Source organism: Rhipicephalus sanguineus, chromosome 1 (assembly GCF_013339695.2).
Source record: "Rhipicephalus sanguineus isolate Rsan-2018 chromosome 1, BIME_Rsan_1.4, whole genome shotgun sequence".
In the NCBI taxonomy this organism is placed as follows: domain Eukaryota; kingdom Metazoa; phylum Arthropoda; class Arachnida; order Ixodida; family Ixodidae; genus Rhipicephalus; species Rhipicephalus sanguineus.
In genome coordinates, this window is record NC_051176.1 from 90493583 (window position 1) to 90509218 (window position 15636).

The window sequence follows — 15636 nt, forward strand, 5'->3', positions numbered from 1 at the left end:
AGCGTCCGCGCCCACCACACAAACACCGCGCCGATCACAAATACGCAAGAAAACATCCCCAAGCGCCCACAGGTTGCCTGAACCGGCGATGTAAACTTTCAACGAAAAGCCACAATCTTTCACAAATCCAAGCCAAGTTGCGTGAAAATAGCGTTTCCTTATTCTGGTCAGAATAACGAAGCGCTATTTTCACGAGGGTCGCAGTAGGGCCGGCCATAATTGGATCAAGAACTGGATTTTGGCTGCTTTGTTGGCTTCATCACATGGAGCTGACGACGAGAACCAGACGACGCTGTATGAATCCGCTGCAAGTACCATCGTTGTAACTATTGTCACTGCTGTCAGTAGACCAATTGTAATTATTTCACTGCAGTAACAAAAATCCTTGAGCCGACTGCACCTCTGTGAGCGGAGCTGGCGCAGCGAACGGCTACGGTGTTGGGAAGAATGACATCTGGCTACTGACTGGTCTTCGGTGTTGCGTCCGACGTGTTCTGGGCGCAACATTGCGCGCATTTCGTTTTCATAGTGCGGCTGTGTACGGCTGACACTTTGAAGAAAAATTTTGTCGTTATTGTTTACGTGACCGTGACACATCTACTGCTTTCCTTGGGCGCATTGTGCACCGTTTCGTCATGCATCAGAGCGTGTTTAAGTCGCCGTTTGAAGGGCCTGTAACTCAGCTGTGGAAGGAAGAAGTTTTCCCGAGGTGCCAGGATGCTGTGGTTTTCCTCGACGATGCTATGGCAGAAGCATTGCACTGGAATGGAGGAGCGGACAAGCTCTTCGAGGCTGGTGCCTTGGCCGTCCGGGAGTTCAGCTTCTTTGAGGTATAATATAGTGCAGAACTCTTCCTGTAGCACAACGCGCGGAGTAAGTGTCGGCCGACTGCGGTCGCCACAGGCGCGTGAAACCAGTCCCACTGACACTACCAATTTGGGTCCACAATTTTAACTGTGTAGCCAGCGTACGTTGGGGAAATGGTTAACCGCGCAGCTTTTACACAGACAAGTGACATTTTACAGGCCAGTGCTTGCATTACAGTCATGGGCTTCTTTGAGTTAGCAGCAAGAATTCTAATAAGTAGCGACACCACTTAAAGCTTTAAAAAATTTTAACACTATTATATGTTTGATACCACATAATGTTCCTGAGCCACATGGATGACTGCATTCTTTGGTGGTATCCACAATTTTTTAATCATGTAATTCGACACAACGTAAGTGGCAACAATTTATCAAAGTGGCCACGGATAAGTTATTATAACATTAGTGTTTGGGACAGTCACATTCCTGAACTAGCACTACGGCTTTCGTGTGAAAGTAAGAAGCCATTATATACACCAACATTCCACTTTCACTGCATCACAATCACTTAATGCTTTTCTTTTCTTCTGAATGCAAGGTTTATAACTAGGGTGTCTACCCACATCATTGGCTGTGAAGTTATGCCATGTTGCCTTTTCAGCATGAGGTCTCAGCTTCAACTCCCAGCTTCAGTGGCCGCATTTAAATGCAAGTGAAATGAAATAATACTCGTGTACATAGACTTATGCGGATGTTTAAAAACATTAGGTGGTCAGAATTAGCCTACAATGGTGTGACTCAGAAGTCACTATGCATTTCCAGGATGTGATACTCCGCAGTTTAATTTAATTAATCGCCCTACTAGCTGACACGCTTCGCTGTTCATGATTGAGTGTGTGTCTGCGAGGGAGTGCATGGCCAAGGTTTGGAGCTCACAGTGTGTATGGCTAATAATGTAAATACATATTATGCCTACAGTGTTACGATCAGTTTGGCCTGAGCTAAACAATGCTATATATATTGTGAGAATTGCATGATATCAGTGTGTGCCCATATTTAAATAAATAATCATTCCAACATTAGCAGACGTTACTTAACACACTCAAACTCATGCATTGGGGTGCCAGCCTTCCAGTAAAGACAAACAGGGGAAGACATACAGGTGTTGAAAAGGCTTTTCACAGGCACATCTTCTGAACACACTCAAACAAGCCTTTAGACTTGTGTTTATTGAAATATTCATATCCCACTTAGCTGTATCCTTCCAGTACAGTGTGCATGCTTTATTGTGTCTATTCGTGCAGAAAAATGTGTATCAAGCCTGTTTTCCCACCTCTCCATGCTCGTAAAAGTGTTGTCTTTTGCACATACGAAAAGGTCCCACTGTGCCTCAGCAGCAGATTGGTACACCATGGTCAGGCATGCAGAGCCAATAAAGGCAGCAGCAGACAGTGCATATGCTGTGACTAAAATGGTCACTAAAGGGATACTGAGCAAAATCCTTGCCTTTGAGATTTTCAGCCAAACTGAAAAATTGGGTGCTGAAATCGGTAAACACAGTCCTACTTTGTCACAGAAACTAGTGAAAAATAATGAATGTAATGCGTTTTTCACAAACTACCGAGCGGCCGTGCCATGAACTAGAGGAGGTGAAGTTAATGTCACCAGAAACGGGCATTGCCAAAAATGCCAGCCACCACCTGCATCTCTCAACCCGCTCAGCTCCCACTACGGTTCCTAAAACCACTACGAACAGCACCGTCAGCGAACGATGCTCCCGGGTGGGGTAAAGCCCATAAGAGTGGGGCTCACGTTAGCGCCTTTGTGGAAGGAGGAGGTGGGATGTTAAGCAGAGGTGGAGAAAGGGAAGTAGCAGGACAGAAAAACGCACCCTGCATCTGCCGCGATGACTTGGACATCATGGCTCGCGTTGGCGTGCAGCTGCCGCGGCTGACAATCCTCCAAAAATACCGCCAACTGTGCAGAAATATGTGAAGTAAACTCTATTTATCAGAACAGTCGCGTCTTCTGAGTAGAATTTTAATGTTTTTGTCATTTTTTCCCATTTTTGTTCAGTATCCCTTTAAACACCAAGAACTGTTGTAGAAGTGGTTGTAAAAAGCTGGTTAAAGAAGGTGATGCAGCGGTGTTTAGGAGTATGTTATTCATTCACGCTTGTATGCACGGTAGTGAGGGACTGCACATCTCCAAAGCAACACATTTCTTTGCCAAGCTGTACGTGGCAGATGCTTGCCAGAAGGGGCCAATGAGTTGATGTACTAACAAGGGAGTGTGAATGTATGCACACACTAGCAGGCAACAGGGATTGGTTGCTGTGCAACAAATCAACTCACTATAAAAGTATGAATAACTGCCACTGCCCTCTTGACCTGTCACTACTCGTAATGTTATTCTGATGGAGTCATTTTTTTTTGTTCTTGCAGATGTATGAATAGTTTAATAATTGTGTGCTCTTACTTTTTTTAAGCTGTTAAGTATTTGCATGTCAAGTGCTGATTTACATGCATTTGACTAAATGTCACCCTATGCCAGGAATAATGTGAATAGTACACTTGTTGACATATAACACAGGTTCTAACAAATTAAAAGCCGTTACGTGTTTGCCAGTTTACCGATGAGCAAACAATGAGCAGTCAGATACATGAGTGCAGCTATTAATGCAGCCATCTAAATCCCTGTGAATGAATATTTATTATATTTTGTTCTCTCACTCTTGCAGAGTACGCTTTTAGTTACAACAGTGCCGCTATGCAGTTAGTATAAACTGTGCATGATGTTTGTAGCTTGTAAAATGGACTGGCATTGCATTTACTACATTCAAGAATCACGTGCATCTATATTTTAGAGAGAAGGACTTTCAGCGATCTTTCCAATATTTGCCCCCTTACAGCATGGATCAGAATCGGAACCAAAGGCCCTATTCTTGGTGTCTACCCCAGTGACCGAGCAGACGTTGGCGACTCTTTCTGCAGTGGTGCGGGCAAGCGTGTTCACTAATGTTTGCGTTCTCACCTCGTGCCCACCAGCAGCACAACTTTTGGCAAGGTATGGCACAACTGAAGGACTTGATGGCCCACGTGCTTTTCTTGACGTGGAGGAACGACTTCTGGACTGGATGGGAAATGTGGTAAGGCTCGTTAAATAGATCAGTCACAGAAGTGGCATATCTGACTGCCAATGTGCATGCAAATAACTTGTGGTGAATAATCGAAGTTCACACATTGGACATTGCTTTGCAGACTTTTATGGCGGAAATTATGTACGTTCCATTGTCCATTGTCAACGTGACTCCAAAGTTTTTTCTTATGCCACAGTTTCATGACATCTTCCCTCCATTACCAGAAAATACTGTGAGTACCCATATTACCGTTTTTAAACACTCTTTACACTCAGCATCCACTGCAGTGTCTCATAGTGGCCGCGCTGCTCTGCTCGCGCACGTGTGGTTGTGAGTTTGGTTGCCAACTGTAATGGTTATATTTTAATGAAGATAGATTGCAGGGGAAACACCTGTGTACTGAACATTAGGTCACATGAAAGATTTGTAGCAGTCACCGTTAATTTGGAGCCCTCCACAGTTGGTCTATGGTGTGATTCAAGCCTCCATTGTTTTTAACTGTCAAGCTCCACCAGCGATGAAATAGGATCCAGCTGCTTTGTACTTTTGCATTGCGGTCAAGCTTTAATAATTGTTGAGGTTTTGCATCCCACAACCGCAATATGATTATGAGAGACGCCATAGTGGGGGGCTCCAGAAATTTCGACCTTCTGGGGTTCTTTAACGTGCGCCTAAATCTAAGCACATGGGCGTTCTTTGCATTTCGCCCCCATTGAAATGCAGTCGTCGTGGCCGGGAATCGAACCCTCACCCTCAAGCTTAGCAGTGCAACACCCTACTTGCTAAGCTACCATGGCGGGTCATGGTGGAGCTTTGATGTGACCATAGGTCGGCAAACTCACTCATGAGTCGATTCACTCAGACTCAGATCGAGCTGTGAGTCTGGGCGAATAATCTGTGGGTGAGTTCGAGTCCGAGTGAGTCCGGTTGAAGAAAATTTTAGTGAGTCTGAGTCCGAGTGAGTCCGGTTCAGGAAAATATGGGTGAGTGTGAGTCCGAGTGAGCCCTAAGCAGAAAATATATTTGTTGAGTGAGACTGAGTGAGCTCGACCTTTTGTTGCCGACCTATTACTCATCTTCAGCTTTACTATCAGCCTTCTGTCGGCTTACGTTTATACTAGGCTTGTGCGAATAGTAAATTTTAGGTACGAAGCGAATAGTGATTTGGTCGAATAATTTCGAATCGAATTTGAATAGTATATATCGCATATTATAAAGAAACATGAGCATATTTGTCATGACCCAACCAACCTGCGCAATGATTATTTTTTTTTAATTGTAACAAGGTATGTGCAAATGTCATTCTTTTTGGTTCAAAGGAAGTGAAGCAACTTTGAATAGTAGCAGGATTTGGCTTTCGATATAATGCAAGTGATAACCTGTAAAATATGTTACGTTTTAAAATTTACTATACTGAGAGCATATAAGCCGGTATAACGATCTTTTAGACTTCAAAAAACGATGAATCGATCCGAGGGAAATTTGTTCATTTAACCTTGAAGTGGGGCTTCGCGGCAGTGTGGATTTCGCCTGGATAGGTGTATTCACCGTATAGTGCCCCTCCACTGCAGTGAAACCACCTTTACAGGGGATTACACGCAGTTTGTTTATTCGTTCATTTGGAATACTTCGAAATTTCCAATTATTTAAATTAGAATTGTAGGAAAATCGAATACTGTATTATTCGTTCGAATATTCGAAGTGCTTGAATATTCGCACAAGCCTAGTTTATACTCAAGTCTATTCACACATATCTCAACACATTAGCGTTCATGCACCACTTCAATATTTATTGATCAGAGGTGTGAGGGGGGGGGTGCGTCGTGGCCACCCCCGCAAGATCTTTCATGGGAAGTTCTTGATAAAATTATCTTGTGTGATTCGCTCATTTCATAAAAATGCCTTTACTGGATTGAAACCACTGATAACTCTTATTTGAAGATAAAAGATCAAAATGCGTATCGTAGAGACCCGATTATATGAGATATTGGCGTTAAAGAGCATTGACACCATGATCAAAACAGCTAATTTGATGCTGACGGACTCATGAGTTGACTCACTCAGACTCGGGTCAAGCCGTGAGTCTGAGTCCGAGTGATTCCGCTTGAGGAAAATTTTGGTGAGTCTGAGCACGAGTGAGCCCTCAGAGCAAAATATATTTCTTGAGTGAATCTGAGTGAGCTCCAATTTTTTTGCTAACCTATGGATGTGACAAACACGTGCATAGTGAATTTTCAAATAAAACCAAGAAAATATAATTTTTTTTATGATACTAGCATGCAACAACCCACTGTGATGGCGATCACTTAAAGGGGTCCTGGAACACTTTTTCAGCATGGCCAGAAAACGCTGCCGATCGATAGTCGAGGCTCCTGGGGACACACGAGCCTAACATTATGTCGCAGCACGTGGCCTGGAATGTACAATGAATTCTCAAAATCAGCTAGAAATCGTTCCCTCTTCTTTCTACAAATGATGCCATATGCCCAAATAACCGTACCATATACCAGATTTCACGTCTATGAGCTGATTTGAGCGTCGTGAGATGCATAGTTACTGCGGCCGCCGTGGGAGGCCATCACGTGCACGTGCTCGCAGTCACACTGAAAGTAAGCCACGCTTGCAAAAAAAAAAAAAGTGCTCATGGTCATGATGTGCGCGTGACGTAACTTCTTTCCCCCTTGCCATTTCTGCCTGCTTAGCTTCCAGCACGCTCGTCGGGACGAGAGAAGAGAGAGAGCAATTACAGCATGCCACAGATCTCCGTAACTCCACTCGTACTTGACGGATTCTCAAAATTTTTGCGGCGATCGATTCGTGAGGCAATAAAGCCATTCGATGGTTACTTGGAAAAGTGTTGCAGGGCCCCTTTAAGCTGTCGCACTGCTATGCTCGGGGCTGCAGGTTTGATTACTGGCCACAACACACATTTCAGTGGAGGCAAAATGGAAAATACACCCGTGTGATTTTTAACGTGACTGAGCAGAAGGCAATGTTTACTACAGTTAGTCCTGTAGTACACGAAGTGGCACTCATAAACAGAAAGCTGTCTTTAATGCAATAACTGATGTTGAAATAACTGAAATATTGAAATAAATTTGTGCACCTGATATTATGAGTTCTAAAGCTCACTTTTTTTTTTTCACTTTTTATTTGGTTCACATTAATGTTTCACGTGTATAGCTCGTGCATTATTCTCTCAAGTGCTTTGTTGCAGTCTATTACGCAATAACACGTGATCTGCTTTCTTTCTTCATGGCAAAAACAAATACGGAAGAGCGCTGGTCAAGCGGGCACAACCCTTGAAGGTTCAAGTTTCTCTAGAAACTTGCAAATAGACCTGAAGGTAAGATTGATAGTCAAGTGAAGTTGTTAATTGCATTACTAGTTTGTATAAAAATGCCCTGCCTTATTTGCAGTCACTCATAGGAAATTTGAACTCTATATTTGAAGTAGTCCGTGTTAGAGAAGAGACGTTTTCTCTTGGATCACTATCTCGAATTGTTGGAGAAGAGTTGTCCCGGCTTTCCAGGGGCCATAGAAAGGTGAGCCATTCTTCCTTTTAATCTCTGAAAGTACTGTAAATGTAGCAGCAAGTTTACATCAGTTTCTAAAATCTACTCTGTGTAAATAATATGCACAACAATAAAAAAGGAATACGCACAAGGATAGCGCATCAAGATTCTTTTTAACACCCTAACAAGCTAATCCTGACAGCCCACTATGTAACTCTATTATCCATTACTTCATCATCAGCAGCAGCCTAGTCTCAGGGCAACTTAAATTTTTCTATTCAAGTAAATGTAAAATGTAGAAATGGTTTTATAAGATTATCACTGGACTTCTTAGCATGGAATATGTTGGACTTTAATCCAGCAAATCTTACAGCCATAAGTTTGACTTAGGACCGAGGATTTTTATATTAAGGACTGCCTAAAATGGTTAAGTTTAAAGCAGAATGTTTACAAATCTGTAACTCTGCATTAAGAGCAGATATTGCAGTTCCATGATTTTCATTTGTTAGAGCATCTCTACGGGACAAATGTGATACTATGAATTTTTACGTTTATGGTAGTTTTGCATAAGTCCTACTTACAAACTAGTGGTATGTAATTCATATTGGCGTGTAATACGTCAAGATTGTCCACCTTAGATGTCGTATTAGATGAAACTGAAATGCAGTATTGCTTTTATTGTCGAGTTATGTGGATGTAAATTTAATGCTTGAACCTTGTTTTTGTTTGAAAATTCTCAAAATTTTTTCTAAAGACATTTGTGGGAAATTTTGACTATCCACTTTCCTCAATTACTTCATTTTATTTTTTCCTTTCAAATGTAACAAATATAATCAAGATCAGTGCAGGGGCAGGGGAGAAAAGTGGTTTCTCCATTCCAGTGCAGGAATTTAAATAGGAGCTCTTAAAGGGCCCCTCACATGGCTGGGCATTGCAAAGAAAAAAGTGTAGCTTGTAGATCAGTTGGCGATTTTGTGTGCAAAATACAACGTCTCTACTTCGCATGAAAGCAGTAGGCAATGTGCCTTCCGGCTCAAGGGAGACACACTTTAAGAGAGTGCTTACATAACAGGCGCATGTCTACATAAGAGTTGCTCCTGAGAACGTCGATGACCGTGGGCTGTTTTCATCCTATCCAAAATAGGAAGAGAAGAAAAAAAGAAGTCGCCGACAGTTACGATACTCCCTAATGCAAAATCAAAGCACAGCAGGATTCTGGTGTCTGCAATGTTGAGTCTCTGCTCGGGCAGCTCGTTTAGTGGCAGTGACAGACAGAGCACTTCCACTGGTTGCGTCGCTCATTGTTCAGAAAAAAAGCGTGTCCGTGTTTTCTTTCGGAAACTCCTCCTTATTCTATTCTTACTCCGCCATTCTTCTCGCTCTCTCTTCGCTATCACCGTGTTTCATTCTCCACTGTTCTGTGTTTTCTCGGTCACTACTCTCCTCTGCTTTCCTCTTCATGCTTCCACTGTACCTTCCTCCACTTTCCTCCTCTCGCTCTCTTTGCTATCACTATTAATCAATCTCCGCTGCACTCTGCGTTCGCTCTCTTTCATCCTCCTTGTGCTGATCATTCGCTTGGCTATGCTGACGAGGGCGACCCCCGAACGGGCACTTAAGAGTCGTGAACCACTTTTCCAAGTAATCATGAAATGACCTCAGTATCAAAGTTTATTGCCTCACGAATTTCTTGCCACAAAAAATTCTCAAATTTGTCAAGAACGAGCAGAGTTACAGGGGTTTGTCACGTGCTTTAAACGCTTTCTCTCTCCTCTCATCCCGACAAGCGTCCTGGAAGCTACACCGGGAGGGATGGCATGGGGGAAAGATGTTACATCAGCGTCCATCATGACCTTGAGCGTGCATGATGGAGTGCAATCGCTCTTTCCCATTGTGATTCCTGTGCGCTGGTGTGGCTCACTGTGTAATGTTAGCAGACTACGGAGTGCAGTGCCAGCACACGGCGGCACCCCGTGGAAAGAAGCACATTGGATGCAAATGCCGCTCTTGATTCGTGCCAGCTATTGGCCAATAGCATGCTACCTGCTGTTCAATTTCAAACGGCAGGCACCGGCAGCTCTGAAGAGAGTGAGCACAGGCCTCTGTATGAAATGAGGGCGCCTGAGAAAATGGCAACTTCACGCTCGGCTTGCAAACTCTCCTTGCCGCACATGACTGCAAGGTTTGTCTGAAATGTTCATAGCAGTGTCTGTTATTCGCAGAATGTGTTTTCTCACCAAGCCCAAGGGATGGTCCATGACCCCTTTAAGTGCTTCATTCTTAGAGAGGCAGGGGTCGTCATGAGAACACGGCATGCTCCCTCACTTCTATCAGTTAGGACTACACAAGGTTGTGGACACTAGCCCAGGCAAAGGAAGAGAGTCCACTTTCGAACTGAAGCTCGCCTCCTGGAGGCATGATAACAGTACAGTCTAATTCGTTCCAATTTCTCCAACAATGAACCAATTTGAAAAATTATTTCACTAAGACCCTTTCGAGTAGGTGCCCTACAAGTTCCAGTTTGTAATGAAAATTTGCAGTGGGGCATGGTGAGGGGCCCCTTTAGCAGAGTCATCTCTTGCACATAAAATAAATATTACATAGTTTATCAAAGGCTGTATTCTAGATTGATCCAATGCTTACGTTTACTGTATATTTTTAACAATGAAAAGTTTAAGGCAGTGTAAGCATCAACACTGTTAAGTATTGTGTGTCCTAGTAAGAGAACTTGCAGCACGTCTCTCAGCACAATCCTGAAAATTCAAGCTGTTTCTTTGTGTAACTGCCTTTTAAGCTTTTGGGAAACTGCCCAGAAATACAAAAAGGAAAAAATTGAGTTCTTGTTTCGTTTAAGATTGAAAAAATGACAGCAATAGGTGGAATATTATTAAACACTGTAAGACCCCTCTGTTACATTTTATTTACATGATCACTTGCAGATTTTCGCAGCAGCACAGGAATTTTTCACATCAGTGCTGATTTGTTATTGCTGGATGGTCTGCAGTGTGCATTCCAACTCCTTCCGTGTGAAAGGTGCTGCTTTTACTCACACTGTGTTGGTTTTTTTAATGGTGCAGTTGGTGGGAGTGTCAGCTTTTGGATGTGAAGGTTTAAAGCTTTTTGCACAAACCTAGGTGTCCTCCTTTCTGTAGCCTTTGTTTTGTTTTATTGTTGGCATGGCTACGCAATGATGACCATTGCGAGGGAACTACCGCAACAGTGGTCTGGAAAGTCTAAAAGGCTATCGCTGTAAAACCAAATATTCTGTGAAAATGAATAAGGGTCCTACATACTTGTTATCATTTTGTCAGTAATGTCATGTGACATAGCTGCAATGTTGCTGATACAATATAATAGAGATAAGCGATATAAGACAGGCATGTATCAAAAAGACAGCTATGACTTGGCATCATAGCTTCTGTCAAACGCTATTTTGTTTTAATCGCTTTTAATTGAATCCATTCAGGTGTAGAATATGTCGTGCTTTTGACCAACAGTACTGGCAGCTAAACTGATATTTTGCACCTCGAAACAGAGTTCAGAACCTCACCGAATAGCCCCAGTTGTGGCCTTCTCATCACCTGTAGCTGAGCACACTGTTTGGCACACAGTTCACTCTCACCCTCTTTGTAAGTTCTCAGCAAGTCAGAGTTTGGTTTACAGCGTAAGCTGTCATGAGCTCATAACAACAGCCGATTTTGGTGGCTTAATTGTCCACCGCCATCGCCAGTGCCTGTCGCAGCTGTCACGTGCATTGAGAAAAAGAAACCAGGGTTCGAGGCAGATTTGAACCCAGGCTTTCTGTGTGGCAAGCAAGTGCTCTCCCAAAGAGCCACGCCAGTGCTTGAATGGTTTTAAAAAAAGACCCTGTGCAAGTGGTCATGTATGGCGAGGAAACATGTTAACAGATGTAATATTGCGTGGCAGAAAAGTAGAATCACACCAGGCATCACTCAGTGTGAATTGCGTAATGAGTGGGTGGTTTAAGGCTTCCCACCCATTACAAAGGGCCCAGCCATAATTCATGATCTTTATCATCGTCCACCATAGCAACAAGAAAGTGTGCAGCTATGCAGGTGCACATATTGCTCTAGAAACGTGTAGTGGGTTCTTCGCTACTTTGTAAAATGGGATGATTTATTGCGTAGTGGGTACCTCACAAGTGTACTTGCTTTAGGCGCCCTAAGAGAGCTTACAGCAGACTCTATGTAGGCTGCTCCACCAGCTTTCACTGTGACTGTGTTGCGTGTTCCGCGCAGGCATGGCATTTTTTGTTTGAGCAACAATTATGGCAAATTCACTGCTCAAGGTGGCCTTGTGCTCTGGCAGCAGTTTGGTAGAGGGAACATATATTTCATTTAATAAAATTAAGAGCCTATGGATCATCTGACTGAGTTTTACATGTGCTGTATAGCTGTGACATGTAAGAGTGCCATATAATGCTGTTAGCACTCTGAATCACCACATTCTCTCTTTTCCCCCTCAGTCTGCAGAGTCTAAGGTGTCCCTTTTACTTCTGGATCGTACATTGGACATGGCTGGATCACTTACTGCATCTTGCGAGTCTTTGATGGACACTTTGGTTAGAGTGCTCCCTCCACTTCCTGGTCACAGTTTGGATGTGTGTGTTGACATGCGCTGCATCTCCTCCTCATCTGAGTAAGCATTTGGCAGTATTCCAATACCATATGATAAAGTAATTAGTGGTGTCTGCATTTCTGGGCACAAAAAAAACGGGGGAGGCTAAAACCAGCACATAAGTCCTCATTTTAGGCAGGATACGAACAGTGGTAGGAAGAATAAGCTGTGCACAAACTATGGCCCACTTTCATGGTGAGAAACCGACAATACTTCCAGAAAAATTTGTATGCCTCTGCCTAGCATGCATGCAGTGCAATCTACAGTCTTTGCAAGCTAGTCTACTATGAGCCAGTGGTGGCATACCAGGCATTTTAAGTTTTTTGTATATCTCTAATTTTTTGTGTATCATGATGTGTGCTATAAAACATCTGACAACACTGGCCTGGCCTCACACTCACCTTACGCGGACATATGCAAATCCCCTTCTATCACGCAAAAAATATTTAACACCTGGCCATGCCACTGCACTCTAGTGCACCTTTCTCAACCTTCAGTGCCTTTTTGTATCAAGCACCTTCCACCTAGAGTTGCATGCTCACTGCTAAAGAGTAGGATTTCGTGATCTTTTGCTCTGGCATCACTAATGACCGTCAGCCTGTAAGAGGGCAAGAGGCCCTCAATGGCTCAACTAATGTTGCAACACAAGTTTTAATAGTGCCAGTTTTTGCAGTAGGAATGATGCTATGTATAAACACGAGCACAAGCAGCAGTCATGCCGTGTTTGCATCTGTCCTCATTTCTTGTGCTGTTATTACTAAAAGATGCAATGTGAACTAGCCCAGTGTTGATTCATTTTGTAAGATCACATTACTAGACTTGTTGTCAATAACAGCGTCTGCCAATGCTCCCAAGTCTTGTGGAAGTAAGGAATCGAACGTTTTTTTTTAACAAAGTCTGTGCTTGAAGAGATAATCTTCAAGTGCCAAAAGCAAGTATTGGCCCATGTAGCCACAAATGACGTACATTTAAACCTGAACATAATGAAGTCGTACGTGCAGTGAAAAAGTTTATTATATATTGAAAATTTTTTTGCATTGAGGTTTGTCTTTCAGTTGCTCTAATAGTGTCACACATACCTAAACCTTTCCCGTTCCACTACATATTGTGTACATGCATTTGTGGAGATATTATAAGCAGTTTTAGAAGCAACACCAAACAAAATGAACAGTGAGTGTAGCATTGAAGTGAAAAAAGTAACAGGAGCTTTGCAGGATACTGTAGCAACCGCTATGAGGCCTGTAAATGGCCAACAAATGAAATAGACATTCGTGACATTGAAGCAACGCATGATCCATTTGAATGTCTATATACATGTGGAGGGCCATGGAGGAGGAAGTTTCTTTCGTGTTTTGAAGTTGCTAAAATTTGCCCAAGTTTGCTTCTTCTTTTAATAATCCGCTATGTTCCTTGCATAAGTCCTTGCCAAACTGCCTCTTTGCGCTGCCTACTGGTGAAACGGCTGTCGTCAGCAGCAGTTCCAAGCAGAAAATGCGTTCACATGCATGTCAATTTTTTGTGCCTTTTGCATAATGCTTTTCCGCTTCCTTGTCCTCGTGCAGGGCATCCTGCCCAGCAGCTTGCAATGATGTAGTCACCGTTCAGAAGAGCTAAGGAATGTGTGAGAGAAAAATAAGAGGACAAACTAATTTTTATATTCCATACGGCTTGAGTTGGAGTGCTAGCTGTAGTGGTTGTAATGTGTAATACAAGTTATAATGAAAATGGAAACCCAAATGTAATATGTTCCTTGCTAAACACACATTGCAGGCCATTGTTTGAACTGTAACTGCTGACGTGGCACCTTGTCTTCACTTTGTTACACATTTTCAATTCATGCTTTGAATTGTGCAATTTGTGTTTTTTCATTTGCAGTGAGGCCGTGCCATCAGAGGGAGCAATTTACCCTGGTTGTTTGGCTCATGAAAACTCAAAGTTAGCACTCCAGCATATTGTCAACTGCAAGCAGAAGGCAAGACAGCTTTGTTAATTGTTTTGTGTATTTGACTGAATAGATAATTTGCCACCTTGGTATAAAACGAAAGAATGAAAGCAGTAAACATGCAGTTGAAAAATTATACTATGAGAGGTTAACGAAAGTTTCGTACATTTTTTTTTTGAAACCTGTGACTGTTGTCAGGATGTACAATAATGGTTACTGTTTGTGCAAAACCTGGGGCTAGTTGAGTTGTTGGTGAAATCATTCAGTTTCTCTCTCTTTCTTTTTCATTTTTGAAGTCCCAGTTATATCGTAAATTATATAGTGAATTTTTTTTTAATATACCTTCGGTTAGAGCCATATGCGTGCGCACAGTGGAGGCAGAAAGGGGGGGGGGTGCTTTTAATCATCTAATGGGGGTGCCAAGTCTGCCCGACACCTTTTCTAGGCTGAAGCCATCCCATCATTTTTTAAAGTGCAACTCTTCCAATCAACCACTCTGTGAAAGTGCAGTCTTTTACACACTTCTTAACAATGATGGTTTTTGACAATAATGACAGCCGAGGACCTCTAATGTACTCTTTACTTCCCACCTTAACACCCAGAAACCATTTCTATTTTTGCATCTGTTGCGAAGTTTGTTTTCTTTTGGACTTAGTCAATGGGGGGGGGCATCCCCTAATGAAGAGCCCTGCGCACGCACATGGTGATTGCAACCCTTGTTTCGTTTTAAAGTGAGAAAACATTGCTTTGGCAAGACATTATTTCCATGATTTAAAAAAAAAAAAAAGCACTAGTTTTACAAGGATGGTGTAAGTCTAATAGGACACTTGTGTGGTAAATGATAGTTTGGGTTAGTTATTTACCAGACTTTGTTTGCTAACATATTAAAGTGCTATGTATTATCATGCCATGATTTGTTTTCTGCTTTTCTAGATAATATTTCAAGATGTTACTGTGAGCTATTTAAAGCTTGCTCTTATCCTTGATACTGAGCAGTTTCATTTCTCCTTCATTTGTTTTTTTTTTATATAGCATCTGCTAAAGGCACTAAGTTTTTTTTTTTCTTTAGTTCGTATTCTTTTTGTCAGGAAATAAGCTGTTTTGGACTCAGTATAGATACTTTACAACCAGATAAGCCCCAGGCTGTTACGTATTCACCTAGTAAGAGTGCATGTTAATAAAATGAATGGATTGAAATACTATTCATTTATTATACAGCTGTATCAGGCAGTTCTTTATTTGCATGGTACTTATGAGTAAAGAACAAACCGCTGTGCACATGAACAAATCAGGATTTCCCTGCGGTCTAAATTTATTACAAAAGAACTATATATGATTGTTATGGTTTCCTCTGTTATCTTCTAATGTGGATCTCGAAAGTATACCACATTGGCAATATTAATTTAATAACTACATATGTTAAAGAGAATAATGTTTAACAAAGTTTTCTTTAACATTTAAAAAAATTATTTACTAGTATAAGAATCCTTCACCAAAAGCCAAAAAGGTGGTCTTTGGCTTGAGGTGTTTTAGCAGCATTTTTGGCATTTAATTTGACATTTATGTTATTGACTGCACACTTTAATACCTGGACAT

At 42.1% G+C, this 15636-nt stretch overlaps 1 protein-coding gene across 1 annotated transcript in view; it reads left to right on the forward strand.

Moving 5' to 3' along the window:
* Positions 1–268: 268 nt before the first annotated feature.
* LOC119393813 (sec1 family domain-containing protein 2) overlaps positions 269–15636 on the forward strand; it is a 42413-nt gene continuing 27045 nt past the window's right edge. Inside the window, exons 1-7 of the mRNA XM_037660989.2 lie at positions 269–830; positions 3718–3954; positions 4067–4177; positions 7223–7291; positions 7365–7490; positions 11947–12119; positions 13974–14070. Coding sequence (XP_037516917.1) covers positions 636–830; positions 3718–3954; positions 4067–4177; positions 7223–7291; positions 7365–7490; positions 11947–12119; positions 13974–14070 — 1008 coding nt within the window. The 5' untranslated portion in view covers positions 269–635. The remainder of the gene's footprint in view (positions 831–3717; positions 3955–4066; positions 4178–7222; positions 7292–7364; positions 7491–11946; positions 12120–13973; positions 14071–15636) is intronic.